The 15,610-nt window shown below is 38.2% G+C and overlaps 2 protein-coding genes across 4 annotated transcripts; one reads left to right on the top strand and one right to left on the bottom strand.

Annotated features, from left to right (window-relative positions):
* Window positions 1–6,690: 6,690 nt before the first annotated feature.
* Window positions 6,691–9,761, bottom strand: LOC306854876 (actin-related protein 2/3 complex subunit 4-like). Its single transcript, XM_079393164.1, has 7 exons — window positions 9,576–9,761; window positions 9,266–9,355; window positions 8,674–8,792; window positions 8,472–8,583; window positions 8,289–8,384; window positions 7,383–7,553; window positions 6,691–7,290 (listed from the first exon to the last, which is right to left on the bottom strand). The coding sequence occupies exons 1-7, from the start codon at window positions 9,636–9,638 to the stop codon at window positions 7,285–7,287; spliced, it is 657 nt and encodes a 218-aa protein (XP_079249290.1). The 5' UTR covers window positions 9,639–9,761; the 3' UTR covers window positions 6,691–7,284.
* On the top strand, window positions 9,357–15,548 carry LOC306854875 (transcriptional adapter 3). 3 transcript variants are annotated; one of them, XM_079393163.1, is made up of 9 exons: window positions 9,357–9,511; window positions 10,395–10,628; window positions 10,702–10,952; window positions 11,719–11,824; window positions 11,978–12,110; window positions 12,929–13,032; window positions 13,130–13,230; window positions 14,130–14,321; window positions 14,596–15,548. In XM_079393163.1, the coding sequence occupies exons 2-9, from the start codon at window positions 10,419–10,421 to the stop codon at window positions 14,786–14,788; spliced, it is 1,290 nt and encodes a 429-aa protein (XP_079249289.1). In that variant the 5' UTR covers window positions 9,357–9,511; window positions 10,395–10,418; the 3' UTR covers window positions 14,789–15,548. The 3 variants fall into 3 exon arrangements, with proteins under 3 accessions (XP_079249289.1, XP_079249287.1, XP_079249288.1); XM_079393161.1 differs by lacking the exon at window positions 9,357–9,511 and adding an exon at window positions 9,598–9,991; XM_079393162.1 differs by lacking the exon at window positions 9,357–9,511 and adding an exon at window positions 9,985–10,303.
* The last annotated feature ends 62 nt before the right edge of the window (window positions 15,549–15,610 follow it).

Below are 15,610 nucleotides of genomic sequence, written 5' to 3'. Positions count from 1 at the left end.
CCAGTCGTGGAAATACTGGGCTGCGCAGACCGAAGACAGCCCCAAGCGGGAGAGGATTTCCTTTCTAAGCTCACCGTACTTGCTTGATACTTCCAACGGCAGAGCGAAGTAGGCTCGCTAAGCCTCGCCGGTGAGAAGGGGCGCCACCAACCACGCCCAGGCGTCACTCTCCCAGCCCTCCCGAGTCGCGGTAGTTTCGAACATCTGGAGAAACGCCTCAACATCATCATCAGCGGTCATCTTCGGCAGCAGTTGCGCCCGAGGATCGGGTAGCGGAACGAGTTGCGTGGCTGCCGTGCGCAGCTCGTCGAGCTCCCACTCGGTCTGCCCCTGGCGAGCAGCAAGGTACTCCGTGATCTGTTGCTGACGGATGCTGACCTCCGCTAGTCGTTGGAGGATTTCGTCCATGTCGGAGAATGGGCCGCCTGGCACAAGGAAAACAGAAGAAAAAAAGGAAACATTAGTGCGTTGCCGGGAGAGCTCTGGTCGGTGTTCCTCCCACTACTATGCCCGCATTCTCCACCAGTGTGGCAGGGTGGAAGGAACACGCGACAAGCAAAGCTTAGGTGAAGGCCCCGGAGGGTGGATTTTATTAACAAGTGTGCAAATACGTGGGTGGTGATGGCGGTCTTCCTTGTGGCGGTGCTCTCAAATGTGTCCAGGTGTGGGTGAGTCCGTGCGGTGCTCGTGGCGGTGCAGATCGGTCACACACTGCTGCCTGGAGGGAGAACAGAGGATTAGGTCGTTGTCTCATGGAGAGGCTTCTCAACCTTCCTCTGTGAGCACGCTGTTTATATCCAGCCCGGCTGACGAGGCGCAGGTGTGGCCGATCAGCCCGTGATGAGCTGTGAACAGGTGCTCCACGTGTGTTTCCAGGGCAACGCTGATGTGGGCTCGGGACGCTCGTCACAATACATGTTGCCTCTTGGTAATATTATTAGAAAATACGGGATTAGTTTTCATTGTTATGCTGATGATACTCAACTATATATCTCAACAAGACCAGATGAAACTTCTAAACTATCTAAGATACTAGATTGTGTAAAAAATGAAAAAGATTGGATGACCAATCATTTCCTCCTATTAAATTCAGATAAGACAGAGATATTACTTATTGGACCAAAAAACATTACACAGAATCTCTTGGATTACAATTTACAACTAGACGGATGCACTGTTATGTCCTCTAAAGTCAAAAATCTGGGTGTTATATTAGACAGCAACTTTGAAAATCATATTTGCCATGTTACAAAAACAGAATTCTTCCATCTTAGAAACATTGCCAAGCTTCGAAAAACATGCTACCTGTTTCTGATGCAGAAAAGCTAGCTCATGCATTCATTACCTCTAGACTGGACTATTGTAATGCACTGCTAGGTGGTTGTCCTGCATCTTCAATAAACAAGCTACAGATAGTCCAAAATGCAGCAGCTAGAGTTCTTACCAGGTCAAGAAAATATGATCATATTACCCCAATTTTACAGTCTCTGCACTGGCTACCTATTAAGTTCCGTATCATTTACAAAATATTATTACTTGCCTATAAGGCCCTAAATGGTTTAGCTCCTGCGTACCTAATTTGTCTTCTACCACGCTACAATTCAACCCGCTCCCTAAGGTCGCAAAACTCTGGACTTTTGGAAGTACCTAGGATAGCAAAGTCCACTAAAGGAGGTAGAGCTTTTTCACATTTGGCTCCCAAACTCTGGAATAGCCTTCCTGATAATGTTCGGGGTTCAGACACACTCTATCTGTTTAAATCTAGATTAAAGACACATCTCTTTAGCCAAGCATTCACATAATGCATTTTATAATCTTGTACTGCAGTTATATCTGATCAAATGTACATTACTATTATTCTTTAGCTTGGGATGAACAAATCATTTTTGCTTAGATGGAACAGCAGCTATGCTAATTATGTCTCTATTTGTTTCTCTGTTTCTGCCACAGGATTAAGATCCCGTGGTAACTAGGAATTACAGAAGCTTCAGTCTGGATCCAACCCTTAAATGATCTGAGATGACCGAACACCTGAGAAAAGATAATGCCAACCCCTCAGAGGACCTCAGAGGATGCCAATGATCAGACAACATACAGAATTACCAAATTTTGCCATAAGTTAAATATATTAAGCTTCTGCAATATATAAATATATTGTGGAAACGTAATTTCCTGTAGAGCTGCTTTGCAACGATTTGTATTGTAAAAAGCGCTATACAAATAAATTTGAACTTGAACTTTCTCCACTCTCTGGGAACAGGAAACCCCACTTCCTACTGTTCCCCAGGCAAAAGAGCATAGTCCTGATTTCCACACAAATATGGTCCTTCCTGTGCTCAGGCCAGACAGCTGTGCTGTTTGTTAGAAAGGGGAATCTGTGGGTCTTTTCGTAAGGGGCAGAGGACACAAAAGGAGGAAGCAGTAGAAGAAGCTGGTAATTACTAATCACTACTGCTCATACTTAGGGTTATGGTTTAGAACAAACCCTTAATCCTAAATGATAAACTCTGGCGCACCTCAAATCGTGCATGTTGGTCTTTTTCGAAATATGAATAAAAATGTTCATACCCCACAGAAAGTTGAGTTGAAATTAGAATTGGAATGAAAATAAATGCAGTTTACTGAATAGAAATTTAAGGAAATTTAACAGGTAGCTCCTGTTTGACATCTAAATTCACATTCAAATCCAGAAAAAAAATCTGTAAGACAATGCATGAGACCTTTAAAGGTATAGTTCACCCAAATTCTGTAAACATTTATTTACCCTTATGCAGTTGCAAACCTGCATCGGGGATCAAACATACAAAATATCAAAATATCAGTTTAAAACAATTGACATTTTTGGGTGAAATCTGCCTTTAAGGGCTGAGAGTTGCATGATTTCTTTCCTTATGAACACACAGTGAGCTCCTCAGAGCCTTTAGGCATGTAAATAGCACCTTGCTCTTTAACATGTTGGCTTATTTGATGGAACCACTTAGCGTGTAGCTTCTGCTCCTCGGTGGCTGGGTCATTCAGGCTGTTAAGAGGCATGATGGCAGTATCCGGTGTGGTGGTGACAGCACACATGTGTCTGTGGTCCAAGATGTCACTGCCTGTAATATGAGCCCATCGTTAAACAACCTCATAGATGAGCTGCAGATTTTACAAAGAAAGTGTTTTCAGTGATTACATGCCATTAAAAAAGAAAAAGAAAAAAAAGAGATCTCCAAACACAAAAAAAGTATGCATTATTTGTATATACACAAATGTATATGTTTCATGATAAATTTCTAAAGAGAGTATGTCATTAAACTTACATAAATTTAAAATATTAAAATATTAAAAAGTCATTGATTAATTCACACACTGGCCATGATTAAATGTAGGCAATAATTCATGAAAATGACTTCCACTTGCGCATTGCCTTTTTTTTACTATTAAAAAAATAATTTCCACCTGGATAGACTTTCTCATTAACAGATTATACGACTACAATAAAATGTACACGAGCTTTTAGTAAGCAATGCGACTCTTGTACTGTTCCTCGTATTGTTTATCTATCCCCACAGTGCATCATGTGGTTGTTTAGCGTCCTCTGCTGTCTGATGTTTGTATTTCAACTGAAGCTTTGGTTATGCTAGCCAGTTATTTTATATTTAACTCACCCATTACAATCAATCTGATTTAAGTTGTTAAAATATGTAACTATAATTGAAATTGTTTTTAAGCATACACCTTTAGATAACTTTTTTTTAAAGCTCAGAATCAGAAAAACGTTTTGACTGAAAGTGTATAAGGATACATATGGAGTACTTTACATATGTGTAAAGACATATAGACTTCTACTTTTTATACAGCTAGTTATAAACAACCTAACCCCTAAACCACACCCTATCAGAAAACTTTTTTTTTTTTTGCATTTTCACAATTGTCCCAAAATAGATCAAGTAGGTAGGTTTGCACACAAGATTTTGAGAGCAGGGAAGAGTCAAGGAATAAGGTATACTCTTAATACGCCTTAATTCCTTAAACTATAGCACTCATTTTTTGAGTCTGACTAGACGGATTTAGGTTTCAACAAGTTTTGTGCCACTTCCACGGTTGCTGAAAAAGACACCAAATTAAATGAACTGCAAAAGCTAACTGTGAAGGTTAGATGTACGTGATGGCATCTGTAGTGAAGGCATGTGTGCAAAATGTGGGTGGCGTTCAAAGCCTGATATGGAGTATTGACTTACAAACACTAAAGCCCTGGCCAGGGCCATGCATTTAGAAAAAACTATCACAATGCTCTACAAGCTTGCAGACCAACACGCACACGCCAACCACAAACAACCCTTTCATATGATAACGCCACATCAGATAACAGAGCTAGTAAACATAAGATGAAAGCCAAATGCAAATCTTTTAATCATAGTCTTTATTTTTTGTTATACAGGTCCTTCTCAAAAAATTAGTATATTGTGATAAAGTTAATTATTTTCTGTAATGTACTGATAAACATTAGACTTTCATATATTTTAGATTCATTACAACACAACTGAAGTAGTTCAAGCCTTTTATTGTTTTAATATTGATGATTTTGGCATACAGCTCATGAAAAGCCAAAATTCCTATCTCAAAATTTGCATATTTCATCCGACCAATAAAAGAATGGCCATTATGTTCATTTATGCACTCAATACCTGGTCGGGAATCCTTTTGCAGAAATGACTGCTTCAATGCGGCGTGGCATGGAGGCAATCAGCCTGTGGCACTGCTGAGGTGTTATGGAGGCCCAGGATGCTTCGATAGCGGCCTTAAGCTCATCCAGAGTGTTGGGTCTTGCGTCTCTCAACTTTCTCTTCACAATATCCCACAGATTCTCTATGAGGTTCAGGTCAGGAGAGTTGGCAGGCCAATTGAGCACAGTAATACCATGGTCAGTAAACCATTTACCAGTGGTTTTGGCACTGTGAGCAGGTGCCAGGTCGTGCTGAAAAATGAAATCTTCATCTCCATAAAGCTTTTCAGCAGATGGAAGCATGAAGTGCTCCAAAATCTCCTGATAGCTTAGCTGCATTGACCCTGCCCTTGATAAAACACAGTGGACCAACACCAGCAGCTGACATGGCACCCCAGACCATCACTGACTGTGGGTACTTGACACTGGACTTCAGGCATTTTGGCATTTCCCTCTCCCCAGTCTTCCTCCAGACTCTGGCACCTTGATTTCCGAATGACATGCAAAATTTGCTTTCATCCGAAAAAAGTACTTTGGACCACTGAGCAACAGTCCAGTGCTGCTTCTCTGTTCAAAAGTGGCTTGACCTGGGGAATGCGGCACCTGTAGCCCATTTCCTGCACACGCCTGTACACGGTGGCTCTGGATGTTTCTACTCCAGACTCAGTCCACTGTTTCCGCAGGTCCCCCAAGGTCTGGAATCGGTCCTTCTCCACAATCTTCCTCAGGGTCCGGTCACCTCTTCTCGTTGTGCTGCGTTTTCTGCCACACTTTTTCCTTCCCACAGACTTCCCACTGAGATGCCTTGATACAGCACTCTGGGAACAGCCTATTCGTTCAGAAATGTCTTTCTGTGTCTTACCCTCTTGCTTGAGGGTGTCAATGATGGCCTTCTGGACAGCAGTCAGGTCGGCAGTCTTACCCATGATTGTGGTTTTGAGTAATGAACCAGGCTGGGAGTTTTTAAAAGCCTCAGGAATCTTTTGCAGGTGTTTAGAGTTAATTAGTTGATTCAGATGATTAGGTTAATAGCTCGTTTAGAGAACCTTTTCATGATATGCTAATTTTTTGAGATAGGAATTTTGGGTTTTCATGAGCTGTATGCCAAAATCATCAATATTAAAACAATAAAAGTCTTGAACTACTTCAGTTGTGTTGTAATGAATCTAAAATATATGAAAGTCTAATGTTTATCAGTACATTACAGAAAATAATCAACTTTATCACAATATGCTAATTTTTTGAGAAGGACCTGTACATATATATATATATATATATATGCGTGTTAAGGTTTTTAAAAATAAATATTTATTTAAATTAAATACCATATTTTTAAAAAAATTTACTTATTCAGACTATTTAAAAATTATTTTGTTGCTTTTGTATTGTAATATAATTAATAAAGTTACAGTTTAGTTTTTTATTTTGGGGGTTGTTTTCATGGTCACAGATCTACAGTGCCTTTTAACGTGCCTGGAGCTGCTGCAGGGTATTTGGTGTTTAGTGGCGCTGATGGTTCGTTCAAATCATGTCGGAAAGATTGCATTTAGGAGTTGAATACACATGAACGCATCCACCAAATTGTAATGAGTAGGAAACTCTAAAGTTTCTTTATATGCCCATTGTTACCCATCTTTTAAAGTCATAATGCTCAAAATGATGGATCACATAATGAATTTTCTATTGATTACCAAGCATTTGAAGATCAATATCCAATTCTGTACTCAGTCTAGCTTTATGGTTCTCGTCAAATTTTATGCACAGAATGCACGATTAACACAATTGACCTGGCAATGTTAACACTTGGCTCAATACGCTTCAAATGGTATTGTATCAGAAAAAAGCTGATATATAAGAACTAAAACTGCATAAGCATCAATGTATATACCTAGATGGAAAGCACAAACAAAAGAGTAAAAACTACCAGAAAAGGTGCCATTCAGAAAATGAGATGCGTATGCAATTTGGAAATAAATCCCAAGAGATACAGAAAGCACAATATATTTTTATTGAATTTATTGTCATTATGTTTTACGCAGGTTTTTTTGTATAGTTCTAATATTGGAGATTAGCAGTGCCAAAATATAAACACCCATTTTCTTTTTTTCTCTCATTATCTCTAACATTGAATTAATTCCTGATTTTTTTTTCATTGTAACAAAAATGAAAGCAAGTGAGTACATGTATATAAAAGACAACAAAAAACAGTCCAACAACAAGATTCCTGTGCCCATCAATATTAATTACAGGTAATACTTTTAAGGACCTGCCTTGTCTGTGTTTTCTTTTCTTTTTCTTTTTTCCTAACAACAGAAAACGAGAGTAATAAATTCTTGACTAAATGTACAATTGTTAATATCCATGGGCAAAAGGAGCACCTTGAACAGAAGGCAAAGGGGACTGCATATAGTGCTGCAAGACTGGCCAGTTGTTCCTGTAGATCTTTCTTGCTTGGTTGCTTACTAATAATCTCTTTCCCCTTTGCTCTGTGGAGATTTTAAAAACTTTGAATGTTTTTGTCCACAAGAACCAAAGCAACACCAATCTCTGATGGGTATTAGGAATGTTGACAAGGATCCTCAGAACTAAAACAAAAAATACAAAAAACAGTCAAATTTAAAAATGACATTTTCCACTCATTTAAACATGTGATATAAATGCAACATCTCAAACATACATTCTTGAGGAATTCCTCTGCGACAATTCGGGCCCGAGCGTTGACTGACAGCTTCATCTCGCTGATCTCCTTGTCGATCTCCTCCATGAAATGGATAACAAAGTCCACCAGCTTGTGTTTGTACATCTGTTCTGTGTGGAAGTTGGTAATGAGGAAGCTGATGTCATAGCCCTGAAAAGCACAAATGAGGAAATGTGAAAACATGCTAACCTTGTTAATAGTTTAGATGCGTCACATGCACAACATCATTCAGCAATGCATTTCAATTCGTAAGATTTATCACATGACTCCACCAAAACAAATTGACATGCATGCTAATGATGGGTGCTTTCGAAAAACTCTGAAAATCATTTGTTTGAGCCAGTGATTCGAAGCATGCACCAAACTGCCAGTCACATGATTTCAGTAAAAGAGGCTGTTACGTCATGACTGTAATTTTTGAAATTAATATACATTCTAATGACACATTTGTATAATAAAAAGGAAGAGTTGTAGCGATTAGTCTCCAATTAGCTAAGCTCTCAATAAAACAAGAACGACAAATTAATGAAATAACATTACACACTTATTTAATGATATTAGATCATTTGTTAATTGCATTTAGCTGATTACACTTTTAATACAACATTTGTGTAAACATACTTGGCCAATAAAGCTCATTCTGATTTGCATTCGGTTTATAAAAGGTCTTCTTATGCATGTTTCGGTTGTGTTTTCCTTGGCATTTACACTATTCTGACCAGTGTGTGGTGTTTCAAATGCTTCGAAACGTGAATCATTTCGCAAAGCAATTGGTTCAACTGATTCAGTTTCGAAAAGCTTTGTTTCTCCCATCACTAATGCACGCTCGTTTTAATGAATTTCATATTTCTTCATCCCTTGTTTGTTCCTCGCAAAGAAGCTCACCTCAACAGGTTTCCTCCGCAGGATGAAAAAGTTCTCCGCTCGCATCATCATGAACCTCATAAATTTATGGCACAGGATCTTCTCAATCTCATCAGCCTAAGAGAAAACCATTCATATCTTTAGAAGACGACAGCAAGAAAAACACACAGTTCATAGTTGTGCAGTTCATCTTGAATCTCTTACCTGTTTGACAGAGATGCTGACCCTCACTGAGTTTATGGACCCCTCAATCAGGACCTTCTCCTTCTCATTGCGGCTTATGACCACAGGCTGCAACAGAAGCTCTTTGCTGCTCCTGTATTGAAACATGTACGTTGAGCATATATTAAAATACATCACTTATAACACATAGAAAGGCTGTGGGCTTAATGAGTGATTTCCTCACCTAACTTCCACCTCAGGCTTGTTGTGTCTCTCCACCACCTGAGAGGAGAAGTTCTCCAGACACAGGGCTGCTTGAAGAGTGGCGCGCACCGCATTCAGATAGGGTCGCAATGTTGCCGTCTACATACAAAAAGGAGAACATTTAATTAAGCAACTCTTCGTTCTAGACGCTAATAGTCCATATAATAATCATAAACACACAGAAACGTGATTGTCAGTGGGTGTAAGAGCAGCTTTGTGTTTGTGCCAGTCATTTAGGTGAAGTGCCAATCAACCGCCTGAATGTCACTTATTGACAACTATTGGCTGTTTTAAATTAATTAAACACCGTGCCAGCTATTAAATATCATATCCGTGCAGTGTAATGTGCATTTAATGTTTTCAATCTGCCAAAAATAGGTTTTGCTTGTAAAATCACTGACGTTAGCCAGCTAGCATAAATCAAGACTAGCATCACTCGATCAAATAAAGCAACAAACACTGCGGCGACCGCATGCAAATGGTTTACGCTAAGGCTGTTTATCGCATAATTTGATTGCGTGCATTATAATAAGAGACAATCAAAGGAACTTTAAGAAATGTAAATCTCTTACCATTTTATATGATGTCTGTGGAGGAAGACGGAAGTCCGCACGCCACGCCTGGAAATGAGAAAACACGCCTCTCGCTTTCCCGTAATACACCTATTACAAGGGCTTTCTGGTTAATCATGAGCTCGTGATTCAAAAGTATACGAGTGAATTATAGATAAATAAACACATTTTCATTCAAAACACACGTTCTTGTGTTTCTATTTTAAGCGCGTATAACGGGAGAATTACATAAACACCAAAACGACGGTAATCGTTTCACAATAATAACATTTATTCGTATATTTACGGTCAAGCCCAGTAGCAATCTTACCTTTATTCGCTTTTTCTTCCTTATATGGCAAATAACACGAGAGGTCAAATACACTGTAGTCATAAATGTTATAATCAAAAAATATCACTGTGCTGAAATAAACCGTAACTCTTTTGTAGTTTTAAACAGCGCAGAGTCTCGAAAAAGAAATAATCTTTTATTATACTGTTTGGACGAGCTTCAGACAGGAATGTACCATTATATACGCTGCGATGCTATTTTGTGGATGTTAACTGCCGAGAGGGGTATTTATCTGATATTGAAAAAAGAGTTAGCAAATAATACAAAAAGTATTGGTTTAAATCATACTAAAGCCACTGTTATACAGGTTATTGTTATTAAAACTTAATCGACAAGTTGTGTCCCCCTGTGCTGAGATAATGGTTTAGTCAGTAATGGATGCCCCTTCATCGGAGGTAAACAATAATGTTTTATGAATAAATCTTCTCTTTGGTGTTTTAACATATTGTTTAATTGGCGACACACGTCTTTTCCTTGCACGTAATATACATATTTATTGATAAAGTGTAACAAACGGTTGTCTGTGGTTTGAACAGCATGCAGCAGAATTAGCATGTTGTTAGCTAAAAGTGGCTGCTCATTATCACACACTGGAATCATAAATAGGCGTCAGTATTATATAACAGAGTGCATGGATGCAATGCATAAAAGATTTAAGTCAAATAATATATAGAAATAACATCTACAGAAGTCCATCTTCTGGCTTTGTTAGCATTACCTCTATTGCATTACCTGCAATTCTGCTTTTACCACATGACCACACAACCCCCTGACCTTTACTAATACTCTTTTTTTCAGATATAGGTTCCTGTTCATGAGAAGATGAGTGAACTGAAGGACTGTCCCCCTCTGAAGTACTATGACTTCAAACCTGTGGACCATGTGAAAGTGTGTCCACGCTACACAGCAGTACTCAGCCGCTCAGAAGACGATGGCATTGGCATTGAAGAGCTGGACACACTTCAGCTGGAGCTGGAAACACTCCTGTCCTCTGCGAGTCGACGTCTCAGGGCGCTGGAAGAACAGAGACAGGTGAGCAGTGTTTTTCTATTTGTCTTTCTCCTACTCACTGCCTAAAGTGATTTATCTTTACTCTCTGAAACAGATCCTTACAGACTGGCAGGACAAAAAAGGGGACAAAAGGTTTCTGAAATTAGGGAAGGATCCAGATCTCGCAGCCTCTTCTCGCCATTCTAAGCCCAAAAAACAGAAGCTTGATGGAAAAGGAAGTCATGGTCCCGGACCTGGGCCAGGTAGACCGAAGTCTAAGAACATACAGACCAAGGTCCAGGACTTTGAATTTGAAGTCGACCCCCAAGATATACCCCGCAACCCTAAAAATGATGCTCCCAACAGGTTTGTTGAAACTGAGATGCATAATGTATATTTATTGGAATAACCAGATACAAAATACAGATCAGGTTTTGCCATCATGTCTCCTACAGAAACCCTAGATATTAAGTTGTTTAAATTAAATTTCAAGACTTTTTCATTTCATGCTTTATTCATTCCAGAGGAGACATATTAAGTTATGAGTATTCAGTCAAAGATATTTTTTTAATTACAGATCAAATGTTATTTAAACAGATCAAAGTCTTAAATTTTTATTCAGCAATTAAATGCATTAAATTGATTAAAAAATAGACAGTATAGACATTTATAATACAAAAATTTACACAAGATTTCTTTTTTTAAACAAATGTGGTTCTTCTATTTTACCGAACAAAAATATCTTGTTTTCCACGAAAATATGAATAAATGTATCATAAAAATATGATCATTATTAAATGTAAGCAGCACAGCTACAACATTGATAATAATAATAAATGGATCATGTGGCACTAAAGACTGAAGTAATGGCTTCTAAAATTCAGCTTTGCCATCACAGGAATAAATTACATTTTAAAATATATTCAGTTAGAAAAAACTTATTGTAATACTTTAAAATTGTAATATCTCACAGTATTATTATACCTTATACCATTTTTACTGTATTTTCGATCAAATAAATCCAGTTTTGTTGAGAATTCTTTCAAAAACATTTAAAAAATCTTATCGACCCCAAACTTTGAATGATAGACATTTGTTTAGACATTTGTGGTTATATATGTGTGTAAAACAGATTCTGGGCCTCGGTGGAGCCTTACTGTGCAGACATCACAAATGAAGAGATCAGAGTTCTGGAAGAGCTACTCAAACCCCCTGATGATGAAGCTGAATACTACAAGGTAAAGATCTTTTAGAAACCAGTTGCTGCTCTACATTACTGCGGCCTTCTCTTTCCTTTCCTTCAACTGATTCTGTATTCAGAGAAATGCATGTTAAATGGCTTTTGTGTTGGTTGTTCACTTCTGAGCACTCACTGTTGGTATTCTTTGCAGATCCCAGCCCTTGGAAAGCACTATTCCCAACGCTGGGCTCAGGAAGACTTGTTGGAGGAGCAAAGAGAGGGGGCGAGAGCCAATGACAAGAAAAAAAGCATGATGGGTCCTCTTTCTGAACTGGATGCTAAAGGTAATGGTGTCATTTAAAGGGATACTCATTCCAATCCGGTAAAAAAAGCTTAGTTCGTCTTTGGAACACAATTTAAGATATTTTGGATGAAAACCGGGAGGCTTGTGACTGTCCCATTGACTGCATAGTAAATTGCACTGTCAAGGCCCAGAAAAGTATGAAAAGCATCGTCAGAATAGTCCATCTGCCATCAGTGGATCAATCTGAATTTTTTGAAGCGACGAGAATACTTTTTGTACGCAAAGAAAATAAAAATAATGACATTTATTCAACAATTCGTCTCCTCTGTGTCAGCGTAGCGCCAATTTGGAAAGCATCCGATGGACGCAAAGTGCGTACGCTATTCTCTGTCATCAGTAACGCATGGATACATATTGTATGTTTATTTATGCTGATTTGAACGGAAACAGCGTATCCATGCGTTACTGATGAATTGTTGAATACATTTTATTTTCTTTGCGTACAAAAAGTATTCTCGTCGCTTCATTAAATTCAGATTGAACCTCTGATGGCAGGTGGACTATTCTGACGATGCTTTTCATACTTTTCTGGACCTTGACAGTGCAATTTACTATGCAGTCAATGGAACAGTCACAAGCCTCCCGGTTTTCATCCAAAATATCTTAAATTGTGTTCAGAAGGCGAACGAAGCTTCTACGGGTTTGGAACGACATGGGAGTGAGTGATTAATGACAAAATTTACATTTTGGGGTGGAGTATCCCTTTAAGATGAGATTCAAGTTGCAACATTGTCATTTTTTTGTTGCGTCGAGCCTTAAATCTGTTGTTTTTATCTTCTACTATTCTGGTTTGTGCAGATGTAGATGCCCTACTGAAGAAATCAGAGTCTCAGCATGAACCTCCAGAGGACGGCTGTCCTTTTGGCCCTCTTACTCAGCGCCTTCTACAAGCACTTGTTGAGGTCAGTGACTCATCATGTGCTAAAATAAGTACTTATGTTGTGCAATATTTAGTCAGTTCAGCTTATGTTTTAGTCATATCCTTTTTCAAATATGTAGGAAAACATCATATCCCCTATGGAGGATTCCCCCATTCCAGACATTCCAGGGAAGGATGAGGGCGCTGGTACATCGCCTCGTAGCCAGGGTAAAGCCTTCAGGTAAATGTTTTATTTTATGATTTATTCAGTTAGTGATGTTTACTTGTTTATTTAGACTACCATTCAAAAATTTGGGTTGGTAAGATTTTTGTTAGCACTTTATTTTACTGTCCTGTTAGTCATGGACATACTATGTACTTATTATAGTAATTACAATAACTAACCTAAACCTAACCCTACACCATGTACTTAACATATATTACAGTACTTTCTCAGGTAGGTACACTGTAAGTACATGCACTGTAAAATAGTGCAACCCGATTCTTTTTTAAAATGTTGAAATATTTGATCCTCAAATACAATAAAAAAAACAGCAATACTGTGAAATGTTACTACAATTTTCTATTTTAATAAGTTTGAAAATGTAATTTATTTCTTTAATTTCTTGAATTTTCAGCATCATTACTCCTTAACTGGTTGTTCAGGCAACCCACCATCTAGTTGATGTTGATAATAGTATTTAATTTTTCCCCCTTGTGTACTAGCAGAGACCAAAAAATGAGTTATTATATTATAAAAAGTGAGAATATGAAATGTCCCTTTTTTTCTTTTTCTTTTTTAGCTAAATTGGCAATATTCATTCTCTCTTTTACTATTTATAGTCAACATAAATCAGCACTCGTAACTCATTTTACTTCTAGAATGTGATGCATTTTGAGTGAGTAAGGGGGAAAAAAACATGTATTTTATCCATCAGGATTGAATGGCGAAAAGTAGACCAGAATATAGGAAAAATGGATATTTAGCTATTAGTTAACAATATTCAATAGACTATATTGCCTGGGTGATATCATCCATAAAGGGAAGTTGTTTCAGAGGCATTTAGATGAAAGATTATGAAAACAAAGTGTACATCAATAAAGTGAAGAGGTAATTTTCTCTTGTCCTGTTGCTCCCAGTGTGCCTCACACACGCTCTCTGGAGGCTCGTATAAGAGAGGAGCTGGTGTCTCAGGGGCTGCTGGACTCTGATGAGAGGCAAGGTGTCGGAGGAGAGTCTGAAGACGAGGTGCTGGCCGAGCTGCAGAAAAGACAGGCTGAACTCAAAGCGCTAACCGCTCACAACCGCTCGCGCAAGCAGGAGCTGCTCAAGTGAGTCTCAGATCCAGATCAAAACTGCTGTCAGATCCAAATGAAGACTAGCTTGTGAAAATAAGCCTGTAACCTTTCAAAGAGTTAGAGGGAGCAGTTATGATGTTCTATCTATAGTTTTACTTGGATGACAACTTAGAGAGCTGTATTGAAGCAGTCAAGTGTGTATTGTTAGATATATCTTTTGGTACAGTATTTTTTTCCATTATACTTTGTGAAATACCTGGATTAATGTGAGATTAGTCACCTTTTATTTTTCACCCTGTTCATGCAGGTTGGCACGGGATGAAATGCGAAAACAGGAGCTTCGACAGCGGGTTCGAGTGGCTGATAATGAAGTTATGGAGGCGTTCCGTCGCATCATGGCAGCCAGGCAAAAGAAACGCACTCCAACGAAAAAAGAGAAAGATCAGGCTTGGAAAGCTTTGAAAGAGAGAGAAAGTATTCTCAAACTCTTAGATGGATAAATATGACCGGCAGCTATAAAGTGGTGTGTTTTCTTTAATGTTTCTTGGTTATGGACACTTCATAAAGACAACTTCAACATTCAAACAGCTTGAAGAACATGTAAACAATGTTCATATTTTTTGGTTACTCTCCAAGTAAGACCTGATGTTACTAGTTGTGATGATAAACGTGTTTGACACTGTTGATGCCAGAATATAAGTTTACTTTTTTTATTTTTTGCCTTTATGTACAGTTCCCATTTGCAGCTGATTAACATCGTAGACTGATATTGTTAAAGGAGTGGTTCACCAAAAATTAAACACTTGCCATCATTTCGTTCCATCACTGACTCTCCTGTGGAATATAAAAGATGGTGTTTTGAAGAATGTTGGTAACCAGACAGTTTTGGGGACCATTAACTGATTGCATGGACAAAAACAGGCATTTCTTTTATGTTCCAGACAAGAAATAATAAAACAAAAAGGACAAAATTTTCATTTTTGGGTGAACTGTTCCTTGAACTCTGTTGTCATAGTGTCGATAGTATTTTGTTTGGCAGGACATTTTAAGTTTTTATGTTATTAAAAGAAAATAAAGCTTTTTATAAAGGTATTGTACATGGAAATATTGGGTTTGCACATTGTCGTTTATTTCAGTCCATGTTGAATTCAGTTCCATGTGTCTGATTTTTGTAAACAACTTATAAACCATCACATCGCGGTTGCATGTATGTGTGTGTGTTTGGAAATAAAAACGAAATTTTGTTAAATGACTAACTTAGATTAGTGTTTGTGTCAGCGGTTTTCTATTCTGTATGCAAAGCTTTGATTTGAATTATTATG

Source organism: Barbus barbus (assembly GCF_936440315.1).
Source record: "Barbus barbus genome assembly, chromosome: 35".
In the NCBI taxonomy this organism is placed as follows: domain Eukaryota; kingdom Metazoa; phylum Chordata; class Actinopteri; order Cypriniformes; family Cyprinidae; genus Barbus; species Barbus barbus.
This window is presented reverse-complemented; position numbering and strand designations above follow the sequence as displayed.

Coding starts and splice junctions, on each gene's coding strand:
- LOC306854876 (XM_079393164.1), bottom strand. CDS start 9,638: ATGACTACAGTGTATTTGACCTCTCGTGTTATTTGCCATATAAGGAAG. Junction 8,793..9,265: donor CACAGACATCATATAAAATG/GTAAGAGATTTA, acceptor TTTTGTATGTAG/ACGGCAACATTGCGACCCTA. Junction 8,385..8,471: donor TCAGCATCTCTGTCAAACAG/GTAAGAGATTCA, acceptor GTTTTCTCTTAG/GCTGATGAGATTGAGAAGAT.
- LOC306854875 (XM_079393163.1), top strand. CDS start 10,419: ATGAGTGAACTGAAGGACTGTCCCCCTCTGAAGTACTATGACTTCAAA. Junction 10,629..10,701: donor CGCTGGAAGAACAGAGACAG/GTGAGCAGTGTT, acceptor TCTCTGAAACAG/ATCCTTACAGACTGGCAGGA. Junction 12,111..12,928: donor TTCTGAACTGGATGCTAAAG/GTAATGGTGTCA, acceptor TGGTTTGTGCAG/ATGTAGATGCCCTACTGAAG.